This window comes from Octopus sinensis, linkage group LG15 (genome assembly GCF_006345805.1).
Source record: "Octopus sinensis linkage group LG15, ASM634580v1, whole genome shotgun sequence".
NCBI classification, from domain to species: domain Eukaryota; kingdom Metazoa; phylum Mollusca; class Cephalopoda; order Octopoda; family Octopodidae; genus Octopus; species Octopus sinensis.
Genome location: NC_043011.1, coordinates 22283389 through 22303993, shown reverse-complemented (window position 1 = coordinate 22303993; position 20605 = coordinate 22283389). Strand labels below are relative to the sequence as shown.

At 37.3% G+C, this 20605-nt stretch overlaps 1 protein-coding gene across 2 annotated transcripts in view; it reads left to right on the top strand.

The window, feature by feature from the left end:
• Positions 1 to 20605, top strand: part of LOC115219633 (HBS1-like protein) — a 101444-nt gene that overhangs the window by 67571 nt on the left and 13268 nt on the right. Inside the window, exons 6-12 of one of the 2 annotated variants that reach the window (XM_029789785.2) lie at positions 5824 to 6187; positions 10097 to 10182; positions 11072 to 11231; positions 12261 to 12373; positions 13121 to 13237; positions 15079 to 15312; positions 19390 to 19563. In XM_029789785.2, coding sequence (XP_029645645.1) covers positions 5824 to 6187; positions 10097 to 10182; positions 11072 to 11231; positions 12261 to 12373; positions 13121 to 13237; positions 15079 to 15312; positions 19390 to 19563 — 1248 coding nt within the window. Of the gene's footprint in view, positions 1 to 5823; positions 6188 to 10096; positions 10183 to 11071; positions 11232 to 12260; positions 12374 to 13120; positions 13238 to 15078; positions 15313 to 19389; positions 19564 to 20605 lie in introns of those variants that run through there. The other variant, XM_029789783.2, reaches the window with a different exon arrangement.

Sequence of the window (20605 nt, the reverse complement as noted above, 5' to 3'; positions counted from 1 at the left end):
CAGCATTTCTTCTGGTTCTATGTTCAAATCCCACTACTGGGGTCAACTCTGTCTTTTATCCCTTCAGGGACCATAAAATAAAGTACTGATCATGTACTGGGATTGATCTAACCAAAATTTTAAACAATCATCATCATCATTATTACTATTATTATTATTATTGTTTTTTTTTAAGGCAGTGAGCTGGTTAGAATCGCCAGCACGCCAGACAGAATGCTGAGCAGCATTTTGTCTGTCTTTATATTCTGAGTTCAAATTCTATCAAGGTCGACTTTGCTTTAATTCTTTTGAGGTCGATGGAATAAGTGCTCGTTGAGCACTGGGGTTGATGTAATCAACTAGCTCCCTCCCTTAAAATTGCTGGCCTTGTGCCAAAATTTGAATCCATTATTATTAGTGTTGCCTTGCAGTAGTATTTGTTCAGGCACTTTACAATCTGAGTTCAGTTTCAGCTGGGATCAACTTTGCCTGTCATCCCTCCAGGGTCAATAAAATAAAGCCTCAATCAAATATTGAAGATGATGGTAACAACTAATCCTCTCTCCTCAAAATTGCTGGTCTTGTACCTAAATCAGAGACCATCATTATTATTAAGGTGGTGAGCTGGCAGAATCATTAACATGCTAGACAAAATGCTTAGCGGTATTTCGCCCATCACTATGTTCTGAGTTCAAATTCCGCCAAAGATAGCATTGCCTTTCATCCATTCTGGGTTGATAAAATAAGTACTGGGGTCGATGTATTCAGCCCCTCCCCCTCCCCAAAATTACTGGCCTTGTGCCAAAATTTGAAACCATTATTATTATTATTATTATTATTATTATTCTACGTTTGACTTTTGCTTTATATTTGTACAAGTTGGCTCCAAGTCTCACCCAGAGACCTCAAGAGACAACAGGTTGGAAGTTCATGATGTTGTTATGCCTAGTGTGCCATATATTTGGTTTTGTATTTAGTGTTGTACTAGTGAATGTCAAAAAAAAAAAGAACGAAAAGTATGTTTGTTTTAAAACTTGAGATTACATAGAAAGTATTTTGCGTAGGATATGAGCAGTTCCCATGAGCACTATCTTTTGAATTTCTGCCATTTTGGGATTTCCTGGTATCTGAGTTAAGTAGCGGTCAGCCCCTTTTGCTATCATTCCCAGGGCACCTATGACAACAGGTATTGTTTTAGTCTTCAGGTTCCACATTTTGCTGATTTCTATTTCCAGATCTTTATATTTGCTCAGTTTTTGGTAGGTCTTGACAGATACGTTTATATCAATTGGGACAGTCATATCAATGAGGAGGCATGTTCTTTGTTTGAAGTCTTTCAATATGATGTCTGGCCTATTTGCATCTATCTTTCTGTTAGTTTGAATGGGGAAGTTCCAGAGGAGTGAGATGTGGTCATTTTCAAGCAATGGAGGTGGTTTGTGTTCCCACCAGTTTTTTTCATGGGGCAGATCCAGGTTTTTTCAGATTACCCAGTGAATATATTGTGCAGCTCTATCATGCCTGTTGAGATACTCTGTAGGCACTAGAAGACTGCACTTGGAGACAACATGATCAATGGTTTCATTTTGTTGTTGACATACATGACATGTTGGGCCTGGTAGTTTCTTGTTGGTAGGCATTGATCTTGAGCTGCTATGAGAAACCCTTCTGTTTCAGATTTTAAGCCAGAGGCCATTAGCCATTGATGGGTCAGGGCTTTGTCAACATCTGCATTATTCGCTCTCTTTGGGTATTTGCCATAGAGAGGTTTTTCTTGCCATTTATCATTCAGAATATCTAAGGCAGCAGTTTTAGCAGTTTTATTATTATTATTATTATCATTATTATTATGAGAGAGCAGCACATGCCTTCAAAGTGACACTGGGGTACAAATATATGAAGCCCAATATATCCATCCTGACTACCCATTTGATAAGGGTATACCAGGCACAGGCAAAATTTGAAACCATTATTATTATTATAGTGGCGAGCTGGCAAAATCATTAGCACACTGAGTAACATGCTTAGCGGTATTCTGCCTGTTACTATGTTCTGAGTTCAAATTCTCCCGAGGTTGAATTTGGTTTTTCATCCTTTTGGGGTCAATAAAATAAGTACCAGTTGAATACTGGGGTCGATTTAATTGACTCATCCCCACCTTCCCCAAGCTGGCCTTGTGGCAAAAATTTGAAATAATAATAATAATAATAATAATAATAATGTTATTGTTGTTGTTATTATTATTATTATTATTATTATAATTATTAATAATCATCATCATCATTTAGCGTCCGTTTTCCATGCTAGCATGGGTTAATAATAATAATAATAATAATCCTTTCTACCATAGGCACGAGGCCTGAACTTTGTAGGGGGTGGCGAATTGATTATATTGACCCCAGTGTTCAACTAGTACTTATTTCATTGATCCCAAAAGGATTAAAAGTAAAGTTGACCTTGGTGGAATTTGAACTCAGAATGTAAAAACAGATGAGATGCTGACAAGCATTTTGTCTGACATGCCAACAATTCTGCCAGCTTGCATAATAATAATGATTTCAAATTTTGGCTCATGGCCAACAAGTTTGGGGAAGAGGATAAAGTGATTACATCAACCCCAGTGCTCAACTGGTACATATCTTACTGATCCTGGAAAGATGAAAGGTAAAATCAACCTTGGCAGAATTTGAACTCAGAACATAAAGACAGATGAAACACTGCTAAGCATTTTGCCCTATGTGCTTGCATAATAATAATAATAATAATAATAATAATAATAATAATTGGGCTACAGCAAATATTCTGCTCATTACCACAGATTTGCTTGTTTGACCTAAACCAGTTGACCATGTCAATTAGTGGCTGATGATATGTGCATCTCTGATCACAAGCAGAAGTAGTGGGGGAGCATCATAACCATGTGTTGAGAGTAATTCTTTGGGGTTTGGATAATTCACCTTTGGAAATGGGTGTTTCATTCAACATCCTTAAATAATCCTTATTCAGGTACCTTTTGAGCGGGATGGGCTACTTGACCAGAAGAAAATTCTAACTGGGCCCCACCTGCAAGGTCATGCGCTGTTTGTCTTGATATGAGATCACCATGTCGCACACATATGGTTGTGATGCATGTGCCTGGTGTACCCTTATCAGACAGGTAGTCATGATAGGTATACTGGGCTTCGTATATTTTACCCCAGTCTCACTTTGATGGCATGTACTGCTCTCTCACTCAATAATAATAATAATAATAGAGTGACCAGCTGGAAGAAAAGAAGAGTGTTGGAAAAATACCTTGTACTATGTATTTTGAGTTCAAATCCCACTAAGATCAACTTTGCCAGTCAAATAATGTGACTAACTAACCCCACCCTTAAATTTTCTAGCTTTATACCTAAATTAGAAACAATTACTATTATTAGAAGCAAAAGCATGGCTGTGTGGTTAAGAAGCTTGCTTCCCAACCATGTAGTCTCAGGTTCAGTCCTACTGTACAATACCTTGGCCAAATATTTTCTACTGTAGCCCTGGGACAACCAGAAGCTTCTGAGTGGATTTGGTAAATGGAAACTTAAAGAAGCCCACAGTATATCTATCTAATCTGATATATCTATCTAGAGAGAGAGTGGGGGGGGGAGTGTACACTTGTTTTGACATCATGTCATGGTTGAAAAGTTGAAAATGAGCATTATCATCATCATCATCATCATCATTATCATCATACAGTTGATGTTTTTTATCTCTAGTTTTGCATGAAAAACATGTCTTGCCATGGGGAAATATTACCTTCCTTGAAAACAGGTGAGGGTTGGCAACAGGAGGGGGCATCCAGCCATAGACAATCTGCCTCAACAAATTCCATCTGACCCATGCAAGCATGGAAAAGTGGATGTTAAATGATGATGATGACCATAGTCTTGAGTTGACCAATAACTTGTGAGTGAAATTCAGTTGATGGAAATTGGGCAGAAACTTTTACATATTGTGAAGTGGTTGATAAACAAAAGAAAACAGAAATATTGGTGTTGATTCCACAAAAGATGCAGCCAATGCACTCTGTAAAATGGTTGGCATTAGAAAGGGTGTCCAACCATAGAAAACCATGCCAAAATGAAAACAGATGAGATAGGCATAGCCTCTTGGTCATATCTAAGAGGACAGTAACCCCAAACAAAAGCTTAACTTGAACTGTGATGACCTATCCAGCTCATACCTATTTCTTTACTACCCACAAGGGGCTAAACACAGAGAGGACAAACAGATATATATGTTCTGGTTGATTTGACTCAGGTTCATTCTTATATCTAGTAGAATTTATGTGAGTAGCAGATTACTAGCTGTACCTTTGTTATCCACAAGTGCTTTCCTGTCCCTAAGAGGCAAACTTTCTGTAGAAGCTCTCCAGGGCATTTTATTTCAATCTCTATCAATCATTTGTCTATATCTACGCACACAGTTCCCAATGCACCATTTATTATAGGCACAACTTTTAATATCTTCATATTCCAAATTCTTACAATTTCAAATTTTAAGGGATTGTATTTTTTAAATATTTCATCTTCTTTCTTTACAATTCTGGAATCAAGTGGACATGATGGATCATTTATCATTATTATTAAGGTGGTGAGCTGGCAGAGTCATTAGCACGCCAGGCAAAGTGCTTAGCAGTATTTTGCCCATCGCTACATTCTGAGTTCAAATTCCGCCGAGGTTGACTTTGCCTTTCATCTTTTGGGGGGTCAATAAAAGTACCAGTAGAGCACTGTGCTTGATGTAATTAATTTACCCCCTCCCCCGAAATTTCAGGCTTTGTGCCTTTAATAGAAAGGATTATTATTATCATTATTATTATCCTGTGCCGGTGGCACGTAAAAAGCACCCACTACACTCATGGAGTGGTTGGCATTAGGAAGAGCATCCAGCCGTAGAAACATTGCCAGATCAGACTGGGCCTGGTGCAGCCTTCTGGCTTCCCAGACCCCAGTTGAACCGTCCAACCCATGCTAGCATGGAAAGCGGACGCTAAACGAAGATGATGTTGATGATGATGAAGATTAAGGCAGTGAGCTGGCTGAATCGTTAGCATGCTGGACGAAATGCTTAGCAGTATTTCACCCATTGCTCCATTCTGAGTTCAAATTCTGCCAAGGTCAACTTTGCCTTTCATCTCTTTGGAGGAGTCGATAAAAATAAGTACCAGTTAAAAACTGGGGGTTGATGTAATTAACTCCCCCCCCCCCCCGAAAAAAATTGCTGCCCTTGTGGCAAAATTTGAAACCATTATTATTATTATTAAGGCGGCAAGATGTCAGAATCATTAGCACACTGGGCAAAATGCTTAGCAGCATTTCATCCATCATTACATTCTGAGTTCAAATCCCACTGAGGTCAACTTTGCCTTGCCTTTCATTCCTTTCAGAGTTGATAAATTAAGTACCAGTTGAACACCAGGGTTGATGTAATCGACTAGCACCCTCCCCCAAAATTGCTGGCCTCATACCAAAATTTGAAACCATTATTATTATTATTATTATTATTATTATTATTATTATTATTATTATTATTTAGGTGGCAAGCTGACAGAATCCTTACTTTGCTGGGAAAATTGCTTAGCGGCATTTCTTCCAACTTTATGTTCTGAGTTCAAACTCTGCCACCGTCCACCTTGCCTTTCATCCTTTTGGAGGTCAATAAAATAAGTACCAGTTGGACACAGAGGTCAATGTAATTAACTCCTCTCCCACAAAATTGCTGGCATTGTGCCAAAATTTGAAACTACTATTATTATTATTATTATTATTATTAATATTAGTATTATTAATATTATTATTGTTGTTCTTCCAGCTGCCAAGAAAGATGTATTATTATCTAAGAACTTGAAAGATGGTTCCAGTTGTAAAAGCTCTGCTGATCAGCAACCTAATTCTTCTGAAGTAACAACACCTTTAACTACCAAATCTAAACAAAATTCTTCAAATGATAGCAAATTGACTTGTTCCCCTCCTACACCAGTTACTACGGTTACCGATGCCACTTTAGCTGCTGATTTAATGGGTGTATCAGAGGTTAATGGACTTAAAAAAGATGGTTTGTGTACTCCTTGTAAAGATGGTTCTAGAACTCCAAACAAAGAAGGATCTCTTACTCCACGAACTGCTCGTCGCGATGTTAATGATAGACCTATGGGATTGCCAAAGAGTTCTTCAAGGTAAGGAACTTTTTTCATTTAACCCTTTTGTTACCATATTTCTGTAGAAATATACTGCCTTTGTTTCAATTAATTTTGAAAATAATAATGAATTTAGTAACATAACATTATTAAGCTGGTGCTTGTAACATCATCATCATCATCATTGTTTAACATCCGCTTTCCATGCTAGCATGGGTTGGACGATTTGACTGAGGTCTGACAAACCAGATGGCTGCCCAGACTCCAATCTGATCTGGCAGAGTATCTACAGCTGGATGCCCTTCTTAACACCAACCACTCTGAGAGTGTAGTGGGTGCTTTTATGTGCCACTGGCATGAGGGCCAGTCAGGCGGTACTGGCAGCAGACATGCTCAAATGGTGCTTTCTATGTGCCACCTGCACAGGAGCCAGTCTAGTGGCACTGGCAACGACCTCGCTTGAATGTTTTTTTACATGCCACCAGCACAAGTGCCAGTAAGGTGACGCAGGTAACGATCACGCTCAAATGGTGCTTTTTACATGCCATCGGCATGGAGGCCAGCTTGTTGCTCTGGCAACGATCACGCTTGTATGGTACTCTTAGTGCTCCAATAGCACGGATGCCAGTCATTGAATTTGATTTCGATATAAATTGATATGAAATTCTGATAGAAGTTTTCAATTTAGATCACTTTAAAACAGGAATTTGCATCACAGGACCAGAGCCAATTTTAGGTGGGTTGGTATCAAATGGGTTAACTATGACTCCTTTTCATACTTTTATTATACAGGGTGAACCAAAAGTCACACACAAAATAAGTTCAACACACTCCGGAATTATCAAAGACCTGCTTCAGTTTTTCTAAAATTGAATAAAATAAATAAATAAAATAAAACAGTGATGAATACACACATACTTGTACATGATGTACAAAATGAAAAATAATAATAATAATAATAATAATCCTTTCTACTAAAGGCACAATGCCTGAAATTTTGGAGGAGGGGTTAAGTTGATTACATTGACCCCAGTACTCAACTAGTACTTATTTTATCGACCCCAAAAGGATGAAAGATAATGTTGACCTTGGCAGAATTTGAACTCAGAATGTAAAGATGGACGAAATGCTGCTAAGCATCTTTCCTGGCATGCTAACAATTCTGCCAGCTCACCACCTTAATAATAATGATGATGATGATGATTTCAAATTTTGGCACAAGGCCAGCATTCATTTATTTTGGTGTGTGATTTTTGACCCACCCTGTATACTGCATGGTCATGAGATGAAGAAGTTTGTTTCAGAATCATATGGTTTAGGGTTCAGTCCTACTTAATGGGCATTATTGACTGATTGGTGTCGTCTGCTATAGTAACGTGTTTACCAGTGCCCTGTGAATGAAATTTCATCATAATCATCTTCATCATCATGATAACAGTGGCAGTGGGGAGGTGTTGAGGTTGTTGATGGTTTTCTTTTATATGCGACAAGAGTGCCAGATGAAGCAACATACACAGGTTACAAAATGTGCTGAGCTTTACACATCATCAAAGGGGAAAATAAATCTATACTCCAAATTTTGTCATGTCCATTGAGTAGGAAAGTTACCTCAAATCAATTGTGGAACCCCTCAGATCTTGAATTATCTTGATTGTGAAGAATTATGGCCTTCTCCCAACTAACATTCTCTGGCCTCTAGATGCATGCTGAGAATACACCCACTCGCTCAGTGAATGTTCACCCCTCATACCTACCTCTCCTACAAGTCACCAGACAGAGGAAAACTGCCTGTCCTTCCGGCCAAAGGAAACCATAATGGACTCAACTGATGTTCAGATCTGTCCTATCTTTGACAACAGATAAGCATAGGCAATATTCACACATATTACTTTTGAGATTGTAATATTTGTCTCAATGTAGCAATGCCCCTACCCTGCTGGTAGTATTGCTGGGCACAGTTACTATTGTAGATTATTTGAAATGGGTGTTACATGTAGAGTTGGAAAGAATTTGAGAGAGTAATTTTTCATTCTTTTTAATTGTCAAACTTGCATCTTCTCTCTAGGAATGAATTTAATGTATGGTTTTATATTACTTCTAAATAGCAGAACATCTTATACTTTACTTTAAGAAGTGGAACATACAATTTCTTGTAATTCAGACCACCTCATAGTCCTAGCAGACAAAATGGAAAAGGCGCTGCTCCAAAGGATGGTGAGGGAAATGCACTGAAACAATCATTCTGACTCACAGGGCTCACACTTGCAGAGAGCCATCTCAGCCCTGATAATGGTGAGCAGCGATATAATCCAGGGATTGAGAATACTGGAGGTCTCCACTGCCACAGATTCAACCATAAGCCTGTCAGAGAGTGACCAATACTTTGACAGTTTGCTTTTCTCAGCCTGATAAGCAATGGAGCCTGGGCCAAAGAGTCAAAAGTTTCCTAGAACAGACTATCTAGTTGGTTCTCATCAATGCCAGAAATGCATTCTTACCATATTTTTTTATCTTTTTTTATTTTCTGCTAGAATTGTAAACCCTATGTTCAGCCTAACTTGCAATGCTAAGGAAACTTCTTGGTGTCTAATTTCATGAATTTATATATGAAAAGGAAACAAATAATTTACTGGTAATGTAGAAAATATTTTGTTTTAGAAATCAGAATCTGATTAAAAGAAAAAAACTTCATGTTTCTTCACCATCATCATCAAGGGTTATGGCCTTCTCCCAACTGGCCTACAGATGCATACTGAGAGTACACCCAATCACTTAATGCATGTTCACCCCTCAAACCACACACAATTTCTCAAATGTTGAGGCCACCATAAAATGAATCCAGTAGAGTTTGTAAGGAGTTTTCTTTTTGGTGGAAGGGGTTCTGGTAACAGGGGTGGTGGTAGATTTTGATTCAGAATGCACTGAGCTGGAGCAAATATTACACAGATTGCCATTTGAAGCTCTATTCTGCTAATCTTTTGACCTGAACTAGTACTTTATTTATTAACCCTGAAGGATGAAAGACATAACAAGGTTTAGTGGGATTTGAACTCAAAGTGCAGGTCAGAAAAATATTACAAAGCATTTTATCCAATGCCCTAACAGCTCCTCACCATATAAAACATGAAGTGTAGAAATAATTTACACCCCAAGACATTTTTTAATAGGTAAAGGCTTGGCAGTGTGGTTAAGAAATTTTGTTTCCCAACTGCATGGTTTCAGGTTCAGTCCTGCTGCATGGTACCTTGGGCAAATGTCTTCAACTATACCCCCAGGTTAACCAAAGCTTTGTGAGTGCATTTGGCAGGTGGTAACTGAAAGAAGACCATTGTGCATGTGAGTGCTTCTTATATGTATGTATATATGTATACGTGTGTGTTTTTAAGTACCCTGTCTTTTCATCATATGATGGTGTTGTAAATGAGTATTACCATCATGCAAGCGATATTGTTCGATTCTAGTCTTCCCTTAAAATGTATCCTGCCATGGGGAAATATTACCTTGCCCAGAAACATGAGGGTTGGTGGCAGGAAGGACATCTGGCCATGGAAAATCTGTGTCAATCAGTTTTGTCTGACCCATATGAACATTGAATCACTATTCAATGCTCATATGGGTCAGACAAAATTATACGACAGTGTTGGTGGTGGCAGCATTATTTAAAACCACAGTGAAGTTGCAAATATACAAACTAACATCCAGTTGTTGTTTAACCCCAAATCATCTCGGATCAAACTGATCCATGATCAAAAGTGTCCTAGCTGTGACCATCCTGTCCTTCTTTTTCTCAGTTATTGTGTATCCTTGACTGTGTTATCCAATGTTTCAGTCAATTTTTTCTTTTCAAGAAAACAGATTGTCAATCAAGGGAGATTTGACTGCTATTTCTAAGGCTCAATCAGTTGTTCCATTGCTGTGTTGTTAACAATTATGAAACTTTTCTTCCAGGTCAAAATATGAAAGACTTGACTTAAAAAAGGAATATGAAAAACGACAAGAAGGAAGAAAAGAATTAATAAACTTAGTAGTTATTGGTAAGTATTCTGATAAATTATTATGAATAATTAATTATTGCATAGTAACTTCTTATGTCTTTTAACCCATTGCCTCTCCTGTGTGTCATATGTGATACACAGGACATATTTCCCTGATGTCCATGCATTATTTATGAGGAATCTTTTCTGTTTGGGCTTTTACTTTTGGAAATTTTAAAATTTAGTGAAAAGTTACAAATTTTGCAAACTCTAAAAGCTGTTAACTTTATATTTATTAATTTATGAATTTTATTTCTATAATTAGCATACAATTTAATTTCCATAATTAGCATGAATTTCATTTCCATGATTAGCATACATATATATATATATTATATATATATATATATATATATGACCGGCTTCTTTCAGTTTTTGTCTACCAAATTCACTCACGTGAACTTTGCCTTTCATCCTTTGAAAGCTGATAAAATAAAGTGCCAATTGAACACTGTGGCCACTGTAATCAACTAGAGCCCTCCCCCAAGCTCTCAGACCTTGTGCCTATCATGTAAAGGATTATTATTACAGACAGTGGATTGGCAGGGTTGTTAGAGCAATGGAGAAAATGTCTTGTAATATTTATTCTGAGTTCAAATCTTGATGCGGTCAACTTTGACTTACATTTTTCAGCAGTCAATAAAATAAAGTACCAGTAATTACTGGTATTGATGTAATCAACAGCTGCTTCCCTTCAAATTTCTTGTCTTAAACTTAAATTAGAAATAATTATTATAGGACTATCAGTTAACCAACCTTTTTCTTGCATCACTAAGATCCAAAGGGCCAGTGTTTTCTGCTAGTTTATCACTGTTAACGTTTCTGTGAGAACATAGAAAATATTGTCCTACAGTTTGTCTGATTAACCCTGATATTCCACTATTGACAGGTCATGTGGATGCTGGTAAAAGTACACTTATGGGACACCTTTTGTATCAACTGGGAACAGTAAATAAAAGATTGATGCATAAGTTTGAACAGGAGTCTAAAAAGCTTGGAAAGGGATCATTTGCTTATGCCTGGGTCCTTGATGAAACTGAAGAAGAGAGGTAAGTAAATGCCTAAAGAACTCGTCTTTTCTATCAATATTATATGAAGGCATGTGACTTAGTGGTTAAGGTACCAAGCTCATGATTGTAAGGTTGTGAGTTCAGTACCCAGCCGCACATTGTATCCTTGAGCAAGACACTTTATTTCATGCTGCTCCAGTCACGCAGCTGGCAAAAACGAGTAGTACCTGTATTTCAAAGGGCCAGCCTTGTCACACTGAATCTCCCTGAGAACTTTGTTAAAGGTACACATGTCTGTGAAGTGCTCAGCCACTCGCATGTTAATTTCCCAAGCAAGTTATTCCATTGATCAGATCAACTGGAACCCTTGTTGTTGTAACCAATGGAGTGCCAGCTTTTATATGAAGTGTAGTAGTAGTAGTAGAACTAGCTAAGTCTGTGCAGATGGTGGTAATGGTGACGATGATGAGGCAGTAATAGAAGGAATGATGGTATTAGTACTAATTATTGTAGTAGTAGTTGTTGTTGAGTCCTAAGTCAGCCAAGATTGAGCAAACCTATAATCAAAGGCATTCCAGCTAATGACCATTCCACCTTTTAGGACTACAGTGTTTTTTTTTTCTTTTTAAGGCAATATGGTGTGATTTGAGGGATTGTGGCTGCTAGTTCTAGCATGTTGAGCAACCATGTAAAAATTCTCTCACCACTGCAGCAGCAGAAGTAGTAGTAGCAGTAGCAGCGGTGGTGGTGGCGGAGCATGCGGCGGTGGCGGAGCATGCGGCGGCAGCAGTGACGACGAGTCATGGAAGGGGCAGCATAGCATTAATGTAACGATTGTGGTCGCAATGAAACAAAAGTCGTTACAAAATATTTCATTTAAATTTTGAACTTCTTCCAAGTTTTCTTTAAGATTCAAAAAAAAATTACTGAGGACATGTGGGAGGGAGTAAACAATGATTTTACATAGGATTTGTATAGTGTTATAAAAGCAAATTATGTCAATATGCAAAACAGCTCCTGTTATTGTCCTTTACATTGTACATATTTCAATTGACCTTTACTCTCCAGGAATCGAGGTGTTACCATGGATGTCGCCCAGACAATGTTTGAGACTTCACATAAAACCGTCACACTGCTTGATGCTCCAGGGCATAAAGACTTTATACCTAATATGATAACTGGTAAGTATCAGCGCTACTAAATTTTCATCATCATTAATATATAATTTTCCATGCTAACATGGGTCAGATGGCTTTCATCCTTTTGGGGTTGATTAAATAAGTACCAGTTATGCACTGGGATCAATGTAATCAACTTAATTCCTTTGTATGTCTTTGTTTGTGCCCTTTATGTTTAGCCCCTTGTGGGCAATAAAGAAATAAAATGGTGATGATTGTTAAGACAATACAGTGTAAAACTAAATGCTTTAGAGAATTTATTTTTGTTTATAGGTTCCATGTTCAAATCGCATCTTAGTAAATATCACCCTCCATCGCCACACAGTTACTAAATAATGTGACTGTCAGAACTATATATTCAGAATATGTTGTTTTACATTTTACTTCATTATTTCCCTATTTCACACTTCACAGCACTATTTATGATGATGATAATGATATTTATAAGTATATACTTTTTCTCGTAAAATGACTCTTGTCTTAATGTTCAGTGTGTTTCATTTCCCAACATCACGTACCCATATGCACATGTGCATATATATTGACATGCACAACACACACACACACACACACACACACACACTCTCTCTCTCTCTCTCTCTCTCTCTCTCTCTCTCTCTCTCTTGTAATTATTATGACCTCTATCTTTCACAGACACACTTTTGTAATTATCATTATGACCTCTCTCTCTTCCTTTTTGCCGTATCTCTCTCTGCCTCTTTCACATCCATGTTTCCATCTATTTATAAGGCACTGCCCAAGCTGATGCAGCTATTTTAGTGGTGAATGCCACTCGAGGAGAATTTGAAACTGGATTTCTTTCTGGTGGACAAACTAGAGAACATGCTTTGCTTGCTAGGTCTTTAGGTAAGCCAGTCATTTCTTGCTTTTTTGTAACAGTTTTGCACTTTTGTTGTGTTTCTTATGCATGAAATGGCTTTTTTTTTTTAGCAATTTGATCATTTGTATATTGTTGGATTATTAAAGAAACTTCCTACAAGTAACAACTAAGCTGAAATATAAACAAAGCCTACTTGCCATTGAAGCAGCCTACATCAAACAGACATACTGAGAGATCCTTATTCAAAAGCACAACATAATAACCATATCTGTACACAATGATTAAACACATTATCATGTTGTCTGTAATTCAGCAGCTTAATTTCACAGTAATTGTCTCACTTTTTATACCTATTTCTTTACTACCCACAAGAGGCTAAACACAGAGGGGACAAACAAGGACAGACATAGGTATTAAGTCGATTACATCGACCCCAGTGCGTAACTGGTACTTAATTTATCGACCCCAAAAGGATGAAAGGCAAAGTCGACTTCGGCGGAATTTGAACTCACAACGTAATGCAGACGAAATACTGCTAAGCATTTCGCCCGGCATGCTAACGTTTCTGCCAGCTCGCTGCCTTTTATACCATAAGATTTACAAGGCCATTATGAACATGTTTGCAGTTTTGTGCTACTCTTACATGGCCATGCCATTACAATCATCTCTTCTACCTACATTGGCTAATACTTTGGAAATCCAGTAACTTTTTTCAGTTCAGTCCTTTTAAGCACTATATATAGCTCCTTCTCCAATTCATGGGAAGGTTGTGAAATGGAATGCATAAGTGACATTATAGACACCTGACTGCAAATGACTTACACTTTGGCATTAGTTGTAATAAGTTTAATGACTAGGAGAAACCCACTGTATCAGTGATAAGTGGAGACAACTTTCTAAATACTGTGAGCCACAGGGCCAATACATTAAGGGGCTCCAGTGAACACTTCATCTTCAGGTAATAAATCCTTGAACAAAATCAATCACAGAGTGTAGCAAATTTTCAGAATTGTTAGAGCATCAGACAAAATGTTTGGTTTTGGTTCCATCTCTTTTACATTCTCACTGCAAACCTCACCCAATGTCAAATTTACCAGTCATACTTCCAGGGTTGATAGAATTAAAGTACTTTGAATTTTGGAGTATCCCAGTCATTCAATCAACAGAATGGCCTACTCATTGCACTATATTGTATGTGGTCCAATATCCGCTCACACACATATACATACTTAAAGCATTAACATGAACCCTAGGCAGAACTAGTATGGCACCATGTGACAAAGCTAGCGCTTTGAAGTATTGTAACAGTCCATCTAACAGGGCTTCCAAGCAGTTTCCATCTACCAAGTTTTATTCACAGGGCTTGGGTCATGATAGAAGATGCTTATTCAAGGTGCCATGCAATGAGATCAAGCCCAAGATCTCAAGATTGCATTACCCTGATCTTAAAAATGATTTAACCTTATACGATCATCATTTAACGTCCATTTTCTATGCTGGCATGGGTTAGACGGTTTGACTGGGACTGGTAGGCCAGAAAGCTGCACCAGGCTGCACAATCATCTGTTTTGGCATGGTTTCTATGGTTGGATGCCCTTCCTAACACCAACCACTTTACAGAGCGTACTGGGTGTTTTTTAGATGTCACCGGCATGGGTGCCTTTTATGTGTCACTGGCACAGTTGCTCTTTATGTGTCACCGACACTGGCAATGACCACAGTTTACTTAGCTTGCCAATATTCCGTATATCCAATATACACCACTTAAGTTTTGGTACAGTCATTAATCATTTTGTTAACTATTTGGCCACACACACGCACACACATATATATATTTATGTACTTATGTTATTTATTCTTGTTGCAGGAATCGCTCAACTAATTGTGTGTGTAAATAAAATGGACACAGTTGACTGGTCAGAGGAAAGATATAATGAAATTGTGAAAAAATTGGGGACGTTTCTCAAGCAAGCTGGATATCGTGACAAAGAAGTCAGTTTTGTACCATGCAGTGGTTTAGAAGGAGAAAACTTAATTAAACCAGTTTCTCAACCTGAACTAGCAGCCTGGTATAATGGCAATTGTCTGTTGGAGCAAATAGGTTTGTTCATATTTCATAATCATTTAGCATCATTTTCCATGCTGGCTTGAGTTAAGCTGAAGAGCTGCACCAGGCTCCATTTGTCTGTTTTGGCTTGGTTTCTACAGCTGGATGTCCTTCCTAATGCCAACCACCCCACAGTGTGTAGTGTGTGTCTTTTAGCATGGGTACCCTTTGTGTGTCACCAGCACGGGTACCTTTTGCATGTCACTGGCATGGATGCTTTTCACATGTCACCGGCAACTGGCTACAACTACAGCTTGACATGTCTTCTCAAGCACAGCAAATCACCAAAGTTCTGTTACTTTTCATTGCCTCTGTGAGACTCAACAGCCAAAGATCATACTTCATCGCCTCATCCAAGTCTTTCTGGGTTTACCTCTTCCACAGGTCCCCTCCACAGTTAGAGATCAGCATTTCTTTACACAATGAAGTATTCCACTAATCCCTTCCCATCACTCAGTGCATTCAGTAAGAAGAAATCTATAAGTAATCTTATTAACCCTTTAGCATTCAGATTACTCTGTCAAATGCGATACTGCTTTATTTATATTGTTTTGAATTAACCATATATGATCTCATAGCTTCTAGATTTTGAGGTTATGATTGTTTATTTCTGGAATGACACTGTAAGGTAGCTGTAAGAGGCTGGATCTGTCCAAACATAAAACAGGTTGAATAATATTTGAACCAGATATGGCAAGTTTAAATGTTAAAGGGTTAAAAGTACTCACTTGATGGAGACAGTTGAGTTTAATTCTCTCCCTCTTGATTCTAAGTCCATATCCCAGGCTTTTGGGGAGTTGTTTCACATTCCGTTCCTCAAGAGCTGATATCATAAGTGCCAATGGTATCACTGTACCACTGTATCAACTGGACTATTAAATGTTCTTATACCCTGCTGGTCACAATGTGCTTCTACACATTGTTGTAGCTTTTGAATGATGCCTCTCCATTGGTTATGTGGGCAGGCCAACATTCCTCCTGAACAGAATGCCTACTGTCTTGGAAGGCAGGCCAACATTTCCTCAGAACAGAATGTCAGTCTGTCGCAGGGTTACCCATTTACACCTAAGTGGACTGGAGCAACATGAAACAGAGAATTTTGCTCAAGAACACAATACACTACTAGTCTTGCAATTGAAACCATGATCTCAAGATCTTGAATACAACACTCTAACCAAGAGGTCATGTGCCTTCACAGTGTAATAACAATATACTGAGATTAATTTACTGTATACCTCTCTTATATAATTACCATAGGGAAGCAACCAATTGCAATAAATGTTTCATAAGATTTTAAGTTACTAAGATATTGCTGAAGATTTTGTTTCATATTATAATGATTCAGTGGAGGACCCATTGTGGAGATGTAGCTTTTTGTTGGTTTCTCTGGGTTCTTAGTAGGATCTTTGTGCTCAGTACTCAACAACATCATCACCATCAACATTTAACGTCCGTTTTCCATGCTGGCATGGGTTGGACAGCTTGACAGGAATTGACAAGGCCAGGGGTCACACAAGGTTCCACAGTCTGTTTTGGCTTGGTGTTTACTGCTGGATGCCCTTCCTAAAACCAACCACTTTACAGAGTCTAGTGGGTGCTTTTTATGTGGCACCAACATCAGCACTTTTTATGTGGCACCAGCACCAGTGTTTTTTACGTGGCACTTTAGTTTTAGGATCTCGGTTCTGTTGTGGTGGGCAAGTCTTCTTGAGTATAGCAATGCACTACATACCTTGGTTCTCTGTCATCTCCTTCATAAGGCTCAGCATTTTGAAACTAGCTTTCAATATGTCATCCCATGTCTTCCTGGGTCTCCCTCTTCCACAATTTTGCTTCACTTTAAGTGATCAGCACTTCTTTATGCAACTGCCCTCATACATCCACATCACACGAGCAAACCAGTGTAGTCTCCTCTCTTGCACACTGCATATAATTCCTCTTATGCCCAACTTCTTTATACACCAGCTCAATAAAACTCTTCTCTGTTTCAGTGTACAACTACTTATTAAAGAGTTAACCTATCTTTTGGAATAAATATCTCATTACAGCTTCAAATGTTTACAACTGGTTATATACTATATACTGTATCATATTTGCTGCATCTTACTCAGTCCAGTTGTATTAGAAGTCTCTTGATATATTGGAAAGATCAAGGATAATTTTTCATCATATAATTTTTTTAATTACTAACAGCTGTCAACCAACATTTCTAGAATTTATTTATTAAATAATCTAAATTAATTTACAGCCTGAAGCTATCCTGTGCTTTATTCCCGATGACCGAGCAAATTTAGTCATAAATCTATTAAGATACTCACAGTTACATTACTCATCAGCATTATTATACACATAAAGTTATAAAACAGTTAAGCAAAGTACATATATAATGTTATGAGTGTATATCTATATCACAGTAAATACAAACCTGATTTACTCTGAAGGTAAAGTTTTAGCAAAAATAGATTTAAAAATCCATATCTATCTAGACCAGTAGTTCTCAACCAAGGTTCAAATGGTCCTAAGAGGTCCAGATAATATTTTGTTCTTAAAATTTATCTCCAATAAATTGGTTATATTTCTACATTTCATTTCATCTAGTTTCAGCTCACGAGCTGTGGCCATGCTGCAGCACCGAAAATATTTTAAAATTAATTTTTATACAGTTCCTGATAATACTTAATTATAAAATTAAAACAGGATTTAAAAAAAAAAATTGAATGACTAGTAGGATCCACCCAAGTAAAATAGAAATCAGAGGGGCCCATAGGTAGAAAATGGTTGAGAAACACTGATCTAGAGAGCTATTGTCTCCAGCCCTTGGAATCATAGGGATGGTTTCCCAGTTTCTATGACATAAAAGTAACCAAGATCACAACATTCTCCCTGAATAGGACACCAGTCCATCACAGGGTACTCATAGCTCAGTAGACTGGAATAATATGAAATGAAGTGTTTTTTCAAGAAAACAAAGCACTACCTAGTCCAGGAATTGAAACCATAATCTTGAGGTTGTAAGTACAACACCATAGCCACTAGGCCATGTGCTTTCACTAAAATCCATTCAGAGATGACTTAACGCTTTTAATACCAACACATCTGAAACCACTCCTGATTCTATGATACAAGCTTCCTCTTTTAAAGTGGTCTAAATGAAAACTTGCCATCAAAGTTTTATATGTAATTCAAGTTCCAAAAATCAGCTTAATAATGACAAAATTATAAACTTCAAAATTAACTGAAACAAAATTCATGTTTCTCAACAGAAATATATACATATAACAAAAAGTGGTAATCAAGAGAGATTAGTCATGCAAAATGCCTCCCTTTTTAATAGAAACCTAAACTATAAAGTATATTAAGATATATGGTGCTACAACTTGGTCTATTTAACCATAAAATCAATAATTCACCTCTTAGTGGGGTGTTAAAAGTGAGACCACACTCATTATCCGACAGTATATGTTGATATATTCATATACTCTTACTCTTTTACTCGTTTCAGTCATTTGAGTGTGGTCATGCTGGAGCACCACCTTTAGTCAAGCAAATCAACCCCAGGACTTATTCTTTGCAAGCCTAGTACTTATTCTATCGGTCTCTTTTGCCGAACTGCTAAGTTACGGAGACGCAAACACACCAGCATCGGTTGTCAAGCAATGTTGGGGGGACAAATACAGACACACAAACATATACCTACACATACATACATATATATATATATATATATATATATATATATATATATATATATATATATATATATATACATATATATATATACGACGGGCTTCTTTCAGTTTCCGTCTACCAAATCCACTCACAAGGTTTTGGTCAGCCCGAGGCTATAGTAGAAGACACTTGCCCAAGGTGCCACGCAGTGAGACTGAACCTGGAACCATGTGGTTGGTAAGCAAGCTACTTACCACACAGCCACTCCTGATATGATATATTTTTGCTTTTCTAAAAAAAAAACATTAATAACCCATGCTAGCATGGAAAACGGATGCTAAACGATGGTGATGATGATGATGATGATGGAGAAAATTTAATTTTTTTTTTTTTTAATTTCAGACAAGTTTTACAGTCTGGATCGTGCTATCGACAGTCCTTTTAGGTTGTGTATCTCAGATGTGTTTAAAGGCTTGGGCAGTGGATTTTGTGTGTCTGGTAAAGTATGTACAGGTGGAGTCCAGAATGGTGATGTAGTATTACTCATGCCAAATGCTGAAAAAGCTACAGTCAAAGGTAAGCATTTCTCTATCTGAACTCTCAGTGTTGGTTTTGAAGGAATGATGTTTTTGATGAAGACATCAGATGTGTGTCTCAACAACTTAGTTTTGAGTTGTTGGAAACAGCATGTCAAGAAGTTAGTGGGTAAGGAAGTTTGTGAACTCATTCATTCCAAAGAAAATGTTTATAAATAAAAACATAGCATCTAGCAGTCATCATAGAATATAATATATAGTATTATATATAGTATGTATATGTGTGTATGTATGTATGTATACACACACACACACACACACACACACACATCACATAACTGCAAGACAAGTAGAAAAAATAGCATTTGAATTTGGTATTTATTAAAGCCCCTCAAAAAAATCTTCTGAGTGTTTTACATTAGGATTCATTGGACAATTGTGATTATGCTATATATATATATATATATATATATATATATATATTATATATATATACTCTTTTATTTGTTTGACTGTGGCCATGCTGGAGCATCGCCTTTAGTCGAGCAAATCGACCCCAGGACATAAACACATCAGCCTCGGTTGTCAAGCGATGTTGGGGGGGGACAAACACAGACACACAAACATATACACACTCATACATATATATATATATATATATATATATCTATATATATATATATAGAGAGAGAGAGAGAGATATGTATATATTAAAGTGTATATAATAACACAAAAGACATAGTTTACTCAATCTTTACCGCAGTAATTAATAAATTTTAGAACTATAAAAGTATAAATCAATTTTTTTAGTGTCCATAAGTCTACTATTTTTAATGCAATTCATAATTTTAAGTCAACACTTTGAAGTCAAAGTGATTGGCAACCATCAAAACTATCAACAGTGCATAAAACTCAAACTCTCAGTTTCTATGTATCTTTTATGTTTTCTTTGTTTCAGTCATTGGATTGTGGCCATGCTGGAGTGCCACTTCAAAGGGTTTAGTCAAACAAATCGATCCCAGTACTTATTTTATCAGTTGTTTTGCTAAACCACTAAGTTACAGGGACATAGATAAACCAAT